We start from the raw sequence: 13,099 nt of genomic DNA, 5'->3' as shown, positions 1-13,099 counted from the left end.
GTCTTTGTGTCGTGCCGATGTATGTTAAGTCAACCTGTGGCGTGCTACACCGAGAAGATGGAAGTGACTACAGGAGGAGAATCAATTTTCAAGGCCATTGATCCATTAGATTAAGAACTAGAATCAACACTTTTAGAGCATCAACCGAGTTGAGAACCCAGACATCGAGACATCCGGGTGCGACTGTTTCCAAGATGCTAGTATGTCTCAAAGGGCATATTCCCTTGAGAGACATCGATGACAGCCTCTTCCGCCGCTGGGCACTATCTAGTGCTGGTGAGGGGACGAGTGGTGAATGTGGTGGTACGCGTAAGGACGGCTCGAGTAATCGTTGTCCTTGTAGAGGTTGGACTGATCGTTGTCCTTGTAGAGGTTGGATGAGTAGTTGAAGTGCGGGTAGAAGTGCGAGTAGAAGTGCGAGTAGATGTGCGGCTAGATGTGCGGCTAGATGTGTGGCTAGACGTAGATGCCACATTTATCCCGACATTCGGTCTAGATACACCCGCGACCTGTGAACTCGGTGTCCTCGTAGAGGTTGGACGAGTAGTAGGTGTCCGGATAGTTGTGCGAGTAGATGTGCGGCTAGATGTGCGAGTAGACGTAGATGCCACATTTATCCCGGCATTCACTCTAGATACACTCGCGGCCTGTGGACTTGGTACAAGCTGAAAGTTTCCACAGTTCAAACGTGCAAGAGAAGCAGCATGGATGACGATGGACCTATCGCCGAAGAAAGCATTGCTGATGGGATCAGTAGACAGATAGCGGTCTGTGTACTCGGCAAAGAAATCATTTCCTGAAGCAGAGCCATGTTTGCCACTGAGATCACCAACTTGGCAAGTGGCAGGGTCACTTGGATCGCAAGGAGGTAGCTCGCCGCGGCTGTAAGGGTCCAAGTGATCCCCAGTGGCATAACAATCACCGCTTGTTGGCACAGGATAGAGATGGACGTGATAAGCTGATTGAAGACATTAGTTTATGTTGCATGCTTTCGGATCGCAAGTCAAGATGAGGCATCATACGGAAAGGTCCAATATCAGGAGGTAGCCCGGTGAAATTGACACGGAAAACCACGCCAACGCCATCCGGAGCACCACTTGCGGTGACATAGCCACGGATTGGGGTATTAGGGTTGTCAGACAATGTTGCAGTATAAGTGGCAGGCGGTTTGTTGGTGATGACTGGAGCAGCAGTAAACGCCTGTCCAAGGGCAGAGAGCGCAAGGCTCGGGAGAAGCAACGACGAAAGGATCATGCTGAATTTTCTTTGTATATAGTGACTACTTACGTAGGTACCTGAGCAATGTGGAGTGTCCGATAAAAAAGAAAGAGAAATGATCGGGAAACTGCAAAGGACGGAGGATAAATAAACGACGTGGAGGATATTATTAGTAGGGAAAACGTCATGGATTTATGGACTTGACGCTGCATATGAGAGTTCATAAGTATAGAATAGTTGTCATCTTCACGAACATACTTTAAGTATGAATGAATGCTTGCATAATAGTCCCAACTTGCGAGGCAAGATTCATGTATTTGACCTGTTGAAGTCTGGATAGCACCGGAACAATAGGGAGCTACACCGGACGTTAAATAGAATTACCAACCAGCCTAGTCACAGCTTGCATCATGACAAGTCGAGATATGAGCGGAAAGCAGAACATTGAGCTCAGGATTGTGGTAGCTTCAAGATTTTCGCCATGTCAGTAATGACGTACAGGTCTAGAAGCAATCGTATTCTGGTCAACCCTTTGCCCTGGAGGTCTTTGGTAATGAATCAAACTCAACTAACATTCCGAGCATCTTAGGTATTTGGTCCACGTGCTAAGTACTCGAAATTCCTTCTTATTCCAAGATCTGGTGGAGGAAAACATCTTGTGGCTGACTTGATTTGTTTGCAGTGAGAAGAGACTGAAGAAACCAGACGAGAGCAGCTACAGGCTTTTGATGACTGTGATTTTTCTAGTGCAGTACTCGGTCAGAGTTCTTACTGTTTGGGTGAAAAGCTCTACCATATTTAGGTCTTAGGGCGAAGTCATCTAAGGTACTGTAACCATTTACCGTTGTCTATGAGGAAATGGATCCATTCAAAGGGAAGACCATGAAGCAATCATGATACTCCATAAAAATTTGATGACAAGAATGACAACTCAACTATCAACGTCAATAGCGAGTTCAGCTGGCCGTGATGATTATGAATTTTACGTGAAATGATTTGACCTCCTCCTCAATTGTCCCTGTGGCTGGCAGACATGATCACGTAAACATCAAAGTAGTACATATTGTGGATTGACCTAATGCAGACCTGATGCTGCCATGTGCACATCGTAGTGAGACAAATCAGAATAATCAAATCAGTAAATTAAATGTACGTAAAGCTTACCAGCACTCAACAGACATTTAGTCTCTCCACAGATTCTTGATTTGCACCAATAGGTATGGTCCGGAGTAGTTGTAATTGACAAGATTTGCAGTTCAACTAAGCTTCATGCATGCTTGACATCTTATCCAAGACATCAGATGCAGCTAACTTGATGCAACCGCGGGATTGGCCCCCGAACCATTGGTACCTGAACTTTCAACCTAGTTTTGCCCGCATGTACGTACATCTATCTCGCTTGACCGCTCAATGGAGGGCGAGTATGGTGAGGATTACTAAACACGCAATATCTGAGCTGAGTACATCTTCGATCCCGGTCCCGAAGGGTTCAACTAAATGACAGCTCGGCGGTCTTGGCGCAGACGGCACGCATTTAGACTTCCAGCGATATGGGTCTAGTGTGGAGCGCGTCGGCAAAGATAATTTTTAATTGGTTGCTAAAAAACTCAATTTCAATGCTTTTTGTATTGACACAATGCCATTGGTGGATATGTAAGATAGGGTTATGGGGCCATGACAAAAGAGGAAGAACTTGCCCAGGCGGCTCCACTTCGAGAAGGAATGGAAACGCGGTTTTCCCTGGCCTCGATTTCTGAGAATTACTACGTAGAAACTCAACTGAGGCGAATCTACTTCTACTCCCGATTTCAGGGTTCTTATTTCTTTATTTCCTTCCGAGGTATATTTAATTGTACGGCCCATCTGAATGTTGGGAATTTCGTGTCACTTTCCATAGATGGGGCCCCAACTCTCCGCGCATAAAGTCTTATATCCACGCTCAGGCAAGTCGGTTCCCGATAACGCGGCTATCGATCCGGCAGATTCGATCGACGTCGGCAATATATTTCGAACTACATCTACAGTATCAATGGGACTTAGATCATAAACAACAAATCTATCTAGGATGCAGGACGATTCTATTTCAGTTGTGCACAAATCCTCACATAGCTCGATGCCACCCGATGGCGAAGAGTCTCGGTTGAGTTTGTGGACGTCCCACATGTCTCGGCTATACGCCGTACTTGCATTAGGCTATCTTTGCATCGTATTTCAGGGCTACGATGGCTCCTTGATGCCGTCCATCAATGCTATGGTAGGTTTGCGTAGTCTTTACACGACAAAAAGGAACTTTGGCTTACATTGATGGTTTCATCAGCCTCAATACCAGCATTATTACGGATTGTAAGTGCACACCTCGAGATCACAACATCAAAGACTTGTCAATTGATTGTCAACGTAGGAAATCAGCTGGTTCTTCTACCGGTCTAGTCTTTGCCATCTACAATATCGGTAGTCTAGGTTCTCTTCCAATCACCGGTCCAGTCAACGATCTTCTGGGCAGACGAGTCGGTATATTCTTAGGCTGTTGTTTTATTATCATCGGAACCTGTGTACAGGCACCCGCTACTTCCAGACAAATGTTTCTCGGCGGTCGATTTTTGTGTGGGTTTGGCCAGGGCTTTGTCAACGTTTCTGCCCCGGTATTCGTGTCAGAGCTAGCTCATCCTCGCTGGCGAGGTCCTCTTTCCGGACTCATGCAGACAAATTTTTTCATCGGAAGTATCATTGCGTCGTGGGTTACATATGGAACCGCATATCTTGATGGAGAAAAAGCCTTTCGCATTCCCATCTGGCTCCAGCTCGTCACTGCCAGTATAGTCGCCATAGGTATATGGTTCGCCCCTGAAACACCAAGATGGCTGATGGCCCAAGGCCGACGTCAAGAGGCCGAAAGAGTCCTGGCTGATCTGCACGGCGAGGGGTCTACAGAGCATTGCTATGTCCAATTGCAGATTGCCGAAATGGAGAGCCAGATCCGCGAAACCGGATCCGATAAACGCTGGTGGGATTATAGGGACTTGTTCAACACTCGATCAGCACGTCGACGCATGATCTGCGTTATTGGTATGGCTTGGTTCGGGCAATACTCCGGTAACGCTCTAGTCAGCTACTACTTCCCTGTCATTGTGCAGCAGGCCGGAATCAACGATCCGCATATGCAACTTCTATTAAATGCCCTGAACCCGGTCATTTCCTGGTTCATGGCCATTCTAGGAGCGATGCTCCTCGATCGCGTGGGTCGCAGGCCGTTCCTCCTGACCGGCGTGCTGGGCATGTCGATATGCTTGGCCATTGTCACCGGCTGCACGAAGCTATCTGTGGAGTATTCTAACCGTGTGGCTAGCCATACCGGCATCTTCTTTATCTACCTTTTCAGTGCCATATTTGCTTTTTGTATAGTACCGCTTATCCCATTTTACATCGCTGAAACTCTAGCCACAGAAACCCGCGCGAAGGGCACGGCAGTCGGACAGTTATTCGGCTCCGCAGCATCTATCCTGGGACAATACACGACTGCTACAGCCATCGGATCAATTGGTTACTACTACTATCTCATCTTCATTTTCTGGGACCTGGTGGAATTCGTCATCATATACTTCTTCTTTGTCGAGACGAAAGAGCGCACTCTGGAAGAGATGACGGAGATTTTCGAGGCACCCAATCCGGTGAAGAAGTCACTAGAAAAGAGGTCTCCGCAGACAGTGGAGCATACGATTTATCACGAGAAATGATCATATCATCTAGGAAGGGTTTTTATGGCGTTACATGTACTATAGTAGACTTTACTCAAGGTGACACGTACCACGCAATGCATTTCTTACTTTCACTATAACCTTGGAAGTTGACTGACTCCAGTGCAGAATTTTACCTGCACCAGCCTTGTAATCTCAAGTAGTTCATCTGTGCAGGCTCAGCTTGTGTGTCTAGATATAACTGGCAGTATGGCTGTACAAAATCTTTTGTAGCAAGCTGTGGTCGAGCGAAGCGAGACTTGACAACTTGAGCCCCTTTCGGCGGTTTCCCAGATTTTACGTTAGTAGCGGTAGGGGCTGCCAGTTATATACAAAACCTTTCGCACCAAGCTGTGGCCGAGTAGAGGGAAGCCTGACAGCTTGTCTACTCATTTCAATATTGCCAGACATGCACAATAGTGTGATCATCTACTTCTTTCCCCTCGCTCTCAACCTATCCCCCCAATACCAAAGCACAAATGGAATGGGTACGACAGTAGCAATCCATATGAAACCCAACAAACTATTCCCCCACCCATAACCCAACCGACCATACAGCTGCGGCGCAAACAACGGAAACGCAAACCCCATGACATTAGACATCAACCTGTTCGCAGCATTTGCCGAGGCAGAATGAGTCGTAAACTCGTCGTACAGGTATGCAGCCGCGGCTTGACTGCTTAGGAACTCACCAGCTACGAAGATGAAGGCGCCGATGTCGACCATTATCCACGCGATGTGTGCTTGAGCGGACCAGCCGAGCCAGAAGAGGCCAATGGGTAGCATCAGGACTCCGACTATCATTAATGGCACACGAAACTCTGGGGGTGGGGAGTCACGTAAAGGTGAATGCTCCGGGAGACGAGAACGAAGTCGAGCGAAGATGATGTCCATTAAATGACCGCCTGTCTGGGTAGAGATGGTACATCCGAGCGCGATGGCGATGTACTGCAGACTGCTTGTTGTGGCTGATTGATGGTATTGGTCTATGAACACTGTTGCATAGAAGGATAGGACGAGGATGTAAATGCCAAATCCGATGCCGTTGATCAAACAAAGGATTTGGATTATTGGTCGTGATAGTAACAATTTGAATGGGCGCTGTAGGCTCACGAGTATTCTGGACAAGAGGCGTTCTTCTGGCAATGACGGCTTGACTACTTCCGTTGTTGCCACGTCCGTTCCTTGAGCTTTGCGTCGAAGTAAAACCGGCTTGCATGTCTCTCGTACAAACAGCACGCCAGCAACAAAGATAACGGAACTGAAAATTGATATGACCCAGAACAACCACGGCCAGCTGACGTATTGGCTGACAAGTCCACCCACTATAGGACCTAGGGCCGGCCCTAGGTAGGGAAACATGGAAGCAAGAGCAAGTGATTTGCCTCGATCTTTCTGGCGAAACATATCCGCTGCTATAGGCCCTGCTAACTGCAGATTGTGTCAGTGTCAATACCTAAGTATTCTTGTAGAGATTGACGATCAGCGAGGGTATATCATACAATAACGCCACAAGACCCTCCAGCCCCGGACAAGAACCTCCCCACAATCAACACAGCCTGCGACTTTCCAACAGGACAGATGGAATTCCAAAAGATAAAAAAGACAACGCATACTACCCAGACCGGCTTCCGACCAAATACCTCACTCATAGGCGCAATGACAAAGGGGCCGCATGCCTGGCCGAGCACAAAGATGGAGAATGCAAGTTGCGCTTTGGAAGCTGATAGATTGAGATCTGTGGCTATCTGAGACAAGGCCGGGGCCACGACGCTTGTTGTCATGAGACAGACCAGTTGGGATAGGGATATTATGAGGGAGATTGTAACTTTGCGTGCGGTTGGCCAGTTATATGGGTCATCGGAGCCCTCCAAGGTCAACTATATGTAGGTAGATGTTAGTTGGATGATAAAACACACGGATTTAAGGCAGCAAATCCAAGTAATGACCTCTGGGGGTGCTTCAATGGGCGATAACTTGGTGATGCTTGTATCTTTTCCCTTCTCTGTATCGTGGATGGGTGACACAGCGTTACCTGTCAATGAGGTGATAGGTGTTGGTTGCTCTTTCTGAATGTCCGCCATTATGAATGTTTAGCAATACGCAAGTATTGGATACCTGATCAATCATACGAAATATCTTCATGCAGAAAACTGAGTGTTTTATATCCAGGTACATTCACCAGACCGTCCATCACTAGGGCAGTCGGCTCCGAAAATCCGAGCCCTAACAATTATCTCCGACAGCAGTTTGAAAAATCCTCCTCCACTTGATACAAAAAAACAGAAATAGACAACCACGGCCTGTCGTTGTATTGTTTTTCCTGGTTTTAATCTTATCAGATTGAGCTAAAATATGACCGCATGGGAATTCTGTGCCATGCCATGACTGCTGTCTGACGTTATCACCCTTTCGATCTCTGGTAAGGAGTGGATTGAATAGCATGCTAATCGGGTTATTAAGTATTGCCAAAGAAGGTAAATAGATGATTTTGTCTCCATCACTACACCTCCAAATTATTCTTTCTTTCGATCTATCCGACGAGAAACAACCATCATGCACCCCAAGGTCCAGTCAAAGAAATATCCAGAATTGCGATAGAAAAAGTAGGTCTAGTTGTGCATTGCATTTCCTGACGAGTAACGTGGCTTAGCCTTCCTGCGCCCATCTACGTTCTCGTAATGGCTTCTCTTCGTGGGCTCCGTTAGACTTGCTGCCATCCTGTTCTCGGCGCCATGCCCAGTACTCGCCAAGACGAACTTCGGCGTAAGAAGCATAGTCGAAGTCGATCTGGGAAATGGTCGCTTGGATGAGAGCCCATACGCCCCTATCATACTATTGTTAGACATCGCCGCTTTTCAAGGGTTGGTGGATAGTTACCAGTAGAAGCCGGGTATTCCTCGGAATCTGTCGACATCTTGAAACAGCTTTTCGACAACCTTTTCTTGCTGATCAGCATCAACGCCTTTGCCACCATGCTGCGCAAAACTCTTGATGTATTCTGTCAAAAACTCTCTCCTCACGGAACGTGTAGGCAACATGTTGTAGTCGCAGTCGTATCCACCCCATTCGGCGAAATGGTTTGCAATATCAAACGCAGCGGGGGACGGAGTCGCATATTCGTAATCGATGAAGTGCACATCCTGGGAGTCTAAGTGGCTGCTGACAGCCCCATTTGTTTCTGCGTGAGGTAACACAATGACGTTCGCGCTGAGCAAGTCGCAGTGAGCAAAGATTAACTATTGAATCGGCTCSTTAGCTTGTTTCAGTACAATTTCGGGGATGAAATTAAACATACTCCGTTTTCGCCAATTCCGCTTCCATCGTCAAGTTCGTTTAACGTACGCTCCAACTCTGTCTGGAGTGTCTTTTGTCGAGATCGCTGCTCCTCCGTCTGGACAGGAAGGGCAAGAATCCATTTTTGCATAACTGTCCACAGATTGGGTCCGGCTTGTCTTGGTTGGATGGGAGTTATGGTGGAGGCTATAGGCATTCCATCTGACTTGTCTATATCGTAATGATCCTGCGCAGATGACGAGGGAGTCTGACTATCGTCGGCCGAGCTGGTAATGGGAAGAATAGCATGCCATTGACCCAGCCGACGGGCAACACCTCTCCAGACAGAAGGCCGAATTAGATCCGAAGGCGACGTGACGTGACCGCGAATGAAGCAGTATAGTAACCCGTTCTTGAAGCGAGCTAGCAACGGAGGAGCGAGGCCGTGTTGGGCGAGCAAACTATGAGATCTAGTCTCCCCTGTGGAGATTGAAAAGTAATATTTACTTAGCATTGTAGTCGCATTGGGGCACGAGTCGCAAACAATGATTTGTCATGCATGGTACATACTTTCACGGTCTATGAGTATCTCGGTGTGGTTACCATAGGCGCGCATGAGAACGGCCTCATTGTCAATCTGTTCATCGGTCAAGCCGGGCTTGCGATTGACAATTTTGAGTAACTACGTATTGAGTCCGATTAGTACGCGGATTACTGCCCTCAGTGGCCTTCTCCACGAGAAGAAAAGTGGCCCTTTGGAGAAAGATAATCAGTCACACACAGTATTCGTTATTCCGTCTGTAAACCGCACGAATTCAATATTGTTGCCCGGGCCTTCCCATTCCGGTTTGATTGTGAGTACCAGTCTGAGGGCGGAGGTTTGTGAATCGGTATGGTCGTAGGCTAGGGGTATATATCTCAGGGTATCGTTCGACATTGTGGATGCGTTATTGAATCTATCAGAGTATGTAAGACGAGTGATATTCGAGTCTGTGAAACAGAATCATCGTTAGCTGGGAAACGTCACAAAAAGAAGGAGGAATTGGTTGTCCGCCACAGTGACGGAGATCTGTCTCCGTGGGCACGAAGTGTCAATGCGGGGAACGTACTCTCACTGAATGCCAGCACCATCAATCCGTGTTTGTGATCGAATTGAATGATTAGAGAAACAAGAGAGTCGCTAAGTAGCAGCCTAAAAAATTAGTTGTCGGGCTAGACGTAGATAGTGATAACCGCCAGAGCCGCTTGAACCAAATGCACACTGCAAAGGAAGTATGTACCACAAGCAGAACTCAGGAATGAGAGGCCAAAATTAAAAGGGGATGTGGTCTCGTGCCCACCAGTGCCAACGAACGACAAGGGGTAAGGTTCGGATTTCTTAAGAGGAAGAGGGGCTTTCGGTTGGCCGTGTAATTAAGGGTCCGCCACCGGGACAGATTGACTTGATGGAACTTGGTTGTGGTGATATTCGACCGTTCGCTGACTTTTTCCTACCTTGTCAAGCCTTATCCAGTGTTCATCGGATAGATACAGTCGCGAGTCACTTCATTTGACGTGCTATACTCCATAGCACGTCAGACATCGCCTGCTGTTCGTCAAAAATTGAGATTCGATTGTGCTTCTCGTGACATGTGATTTTGCCACTATCCTTAAAAGTCTAGCGCAGCGTAAGAGTGGTTAAGCTAGTGCAGAAGTGGTATAGCCCACTATGCTTACAGACCAATAAGGCAGCAGTAAAAATGATCCACCCAGGCGGTCTGAGCTTTCTTCAAAAGTAGCACGTGCCTAGCTCAGCCCTAGCCCTATCAATCTTTTTTTTAGTTTGTCTGTCTGTTTGCTTACGCTAAGCCCATAACGGCCTAGTGCTTCTCACCTGCCCAGTCCTTTAAAACGGACGCGCTCCCGCTTCTCTTTCTCTCTCTTCTTTTTTTCTTTTTTTCTTCATCTATCATCAGTAGTGGTTTACTTACTTATGTAAATAAATCATTATAATCGGAGCTCCGCTACGGCGGCTTGCTGAGAGTTATCCTTCTTGAGAATCATGCTCTTTGGGTTTCTTTCCGTTCCCGGCTCTGTAGAGCAATTTTCACGTCCTCCTTTTTCCCAATCATGTTATGGCTAGGCTAGGGCTACGTTTCGACGAGGCTCCATGCGCTTCAGCTGTGGAGGAGACGTGATATCTTTTTTTTTGTTCGTTTTTTTTTTTTAGGTCGGGCAGACTTGACAATTATATTGGCACAAGATAGCATTAATGAAGCATATGAGACCTTACATCTTGCCTTGAATTCAACTCCGTAAAAGATGTAAATACAACAGCTACAGCTATGGCGGACTGCTATGTATTCTTTTACAGACGTCCAACAAAACTGCAAGGCCAACGTCATGTACTATCAGCCGTCTCGGAAAACCCAACGGCGTCCATATGCTTGGCTTTGAACCTATACCCATCTACAAGTCAGCTTGAACACAATCTCCTCCAATGACGATGGGCTGATCACTTCTTCCAACGCATTTTGAGTTTATCCACGAATTTCTTCACCACAGAATTTTTCTCTACTGTCATGATCAGCCGTGTAGCTCCTCTCAGTCCATTAGAAGCATTGGACTGGGTGGTATAGACCTACTTGTATCCAAATCAGATTGATGAGAAGGTTGCTGGATGTTTTCTATGTAGCCTTCAGTAGGCACCGCCATGGGTTCCGTAAAAGACATGCTGGCCAGTAGGAGAGATGTATGCTCTGGAATTTTCTACTTGATATGGCTCAATGTCGGAGTACTTGACTGCATTTATACCCACATGGTCTCCAACAATGGGTTGTTGATGTCCCTGTATTAAGCAATTGAATGTCTCGAAGCCAGTCAGAGACCATTGAAGCCTTTCATATCTATTTGGGGATAAAAAGAAATCTACATGTGTTGATTTCGGCCCTATGCGTAGGACAATACAATATCCCAAAGACCAGTAACCTTTGTCTGGCCAGGATAGGGTAGATCTACAAAGAACAAAAAGAAACTTATAAGAATGGAGTTATCGATCTGAGGAGCGGCAAAAATGAAACAGGAGAGAAGAATAGAAAACGGAAACAAAAAGGACAAGGACAAGGAAAACAACAGATAAAAAATTACAAAAAATCGTCTTAATGAAGAGAACACGAATATGGACCCTAGCAGCAAAGAAGTCTTTTGTAATTCTGCCAAATCATCACAGAACTGATCGACTCTTTCACTTTGCTTTCCAGTTTGGAGGGGAGCGGCTCGATGACCATTTTCCAGTTTGAGAGTAATATTTATTTTCAACAACTCATCCCTTTCCCTAAAGACACATCACACAGGCACACTAGAGAGAGAAACAGATGCAAAGGGCCAGCGAAGTCTCACTCTCATCCCATCATTATCTAATCACGTCCAGTCTTTCGCAGAGTCTCGGCGAGCCATTCCAAACCTTCGTACAAACCGTCACCAGTGGTAGCGCAAGTAGATTGGATGTACTAGAGACATGTTAGCGTCACCTTTATAATTCGACCGAGTATCGTAGAAAACATACCCAGGCACGGCGGGKCAAGCTCTGGAGACCAAGTTGTTGGGTGATCTCGGCAATGCTCATTGCATTCTGCATTCGTTAGTCAAGTCCTTATTTTATCTCTACTGAATGTACGCACCGGCAAGTCCTGCTTGTTGGCGAAAACAAGGAGAAGGGCATCACGGAGTTCATCTTCGTTGAGCATACGCTGCAATTCCTCACGAGCCTCGACGATACGGTCGCGATCGTTGCTGTCGACGACGAAGATGATACCCTGGGTGTTCTGGAAATAGTGTCGCCACAAAGGACGGATCTTGTCCTGACCACCGACATCCCACACGGTAAATTGAATGTTCTTGTATTCGACAGTCTCGACGTTGAATCCTATGGAAGTGAAAAAGGCCCAATCAGTCATTGTGTTCAATTCTTCCTTTATATGCCAAGTATCTCGAAACATGTCGATAACCGCAAGGCCAAAGGCCTGGAATGATAAGGAGAGTAGGTCCGACTAACCGATCGTAGGGATAGTGGTGACAATTTCACCGAGCTTCAACTTATAAAGAATAGTGGTCTTTCCGGCAGCGTCGAGACCGACCATCAGGATACGCATCTCCTTCTTGCCCCATAGTCGGTCGAGCAATTTCGAAACCACCATACCCATCTTGGCGGTATTGAGGGGTAAACAGACTGTTAGGCCGAAAGGATAGAACTGTTAGTTGGCTGACAAAGTGATAACCACGAGGGGTAAGGATTGCGGTGAGGTGGTGGTGTTATCTGAGACAACAAAAACACGGCGGAAAACACAACTCAGGAGGCGCAAGGGGCCAGACGTAAGCAACAGTCAGAAAAGAAAAGAAGGACAAAAAAGAGCAATCACAAAATGCCCAGCACGACAAGTATAATCTTCCAGGGTCGATGATCGCGTCGTACAATTGTGGGGGTAGGTGGTTTGGTATTTCGCCTTGGGTTTTTGAACCTCGTGTCCACTTGTGGCTGCAGTAGACACCGAGCGGGCAAGGACACACGAGGCGAAAATAAAGCGGGCAGCAGGGAAGGAGGGGCCAGATGGAGAAGAAATGGAGAGCACTCACATGAGCAGGAGGATAGAGGTTGGGTGGAGGGTCGATTTGTCGCGGATGAAAGCGAGGAGTCTAGATGGGAGGAGGAGAGAAAGGGTTGGCAGCGATAGTGAGAGTGGTGTAGTGTAGGTAGAGTTAGGCGCTCAGCTCTGTTAAGCGTTAAGTTAGTATTAGTGTCGTCGGGTCTATCGCAGCAAAGGCGAACAGGGGAGAATTTCTCGGGAGCAGTGCTTGGCCCAGGTCAGGAACTGCCGTGCGCTGCGTAGTCGTGG

The 13,099-nt window shown here is 47.0% G+C and overlaps 5 protein-coding genes across 5 annotated transcripts; 1 reads left to right on the top strand and 4 right to left on the bottom strand.

The window, feature by feature from the left end:
• Positions 1-492: 492 nt before the first annotated feature.
• BHQ10_001591 (uncharacterized protein) lies at positions 493-1,254 on the bottom strand (the record flags this gene model as incomplete). Its single annotated transcript, XM_040873644.1, has 3 exons — positions 493-582; positions 639-958; positions 1,023-1,254. 3 exons carry the CDS (start codon positions 1,252-1,254, stop codon positions 493-495), a joined length of 642 nt encoding a protein of 213 aa, XP_040730096.1.
• A 2,029-nt stretch (positions 1,255-3,283) lies between these two features.
• Positions 3,284-4,952, top strand: BHQ10_001590 (uncharacterized protein; the record flags this gene model as incomplete). Its single annotated transcript, XM_040873643.1, has 3 exons — positions 3,284-3,472; positions 3,536-3,561; positions 3,620-4,952. 3 exons carry the CDS (start codon positions 3,284-3,286, stop codon positions 4,950-4,952), a joined length of 1,548 nt encoding a protein of 515 aa, XP_040730095.1.
• Positions 4,953-5,381: 429 nt separating this feature from the next.
• Positions 5,382-7,036, bottom strand: BHQ10_001589 (uncharacterized protein; the record flags this gene model as incomplete). The annotated part of the gene is made up of 3 exons (XM_040873641.1): positions 5,382-6,383; positions 6,455-6,832; positions 6,902-7,036. The coding sequence occupies 3 exons, from the start codon at positions 7,034-7,036 to the stop codon at positions 5,382-5,384; spliced, it is 1,515 nt and encodes a 504-aa protein (XP_040730094.1).
• Positions 7,037-7,601: 565 nt separating this feature from the next.
• BHQ10_001588 (uncharacterized protein) lies at positions 7,602-9,165 on the bottom strand (the record flags this gene model as incomplete). Its single annotated transcript, XM_040873640.1, has 5 exons — positions 7,602-7,779; positions 7,833-8,191; positions 8,251-8,708; positions 8,799-8,910; positions 9,010-9,165. The coding sequence occupies 5 exons, from the start codon at positions 9,163-9,165 to the stop codon at positions 7,602-7,604; spliced, it is 1,263 nt and encodes a 420-aa protein (XP_040730093.1).
• Positions 9,166-11,623: 2,458 nt separating this feature from the next.
• Positions 11,624-12,409, bottom strand: BHQ10_001587 (uncharacterized protein; the record flags this gene model as incomplete). Its single annotated transcript, XM_040873639.1, has 4 exons — positions 11,624-11,716; positions 11,773-11,838; positions 11,888-12,132; positions 12,262-12,409. 4 exons carry the CDS (start codon positions 12,407-12,409, stop codon positions 11,624-11,626), a joined length of 552 nt encoding a protein of 183 aa, XP_040730092.1.
• Positions 12,410-13,099: the final 690 nt, after the last annotated feature.

This window comes from Talaromyces amestolkiae (genome assembly GCF_001896365.1).
Source record: "Talaromyces amestolkiae strain CIB chromosome Unknown scaffold2.1, whole genome shotgun sequence".
NCBI classification, from domain to species: Eukaryota; Fungi; Ascomycota; class Eurotiomycetes; order Eurotiales; family Trichocomaceae; genus Talaromyces; species Talaromyces amestolkiae.
The sequence above is the reverse complement of the archived record's forward strand: the minus strand, read 5'-3'. Positions and strand labels throughout refer to the sequence as shown.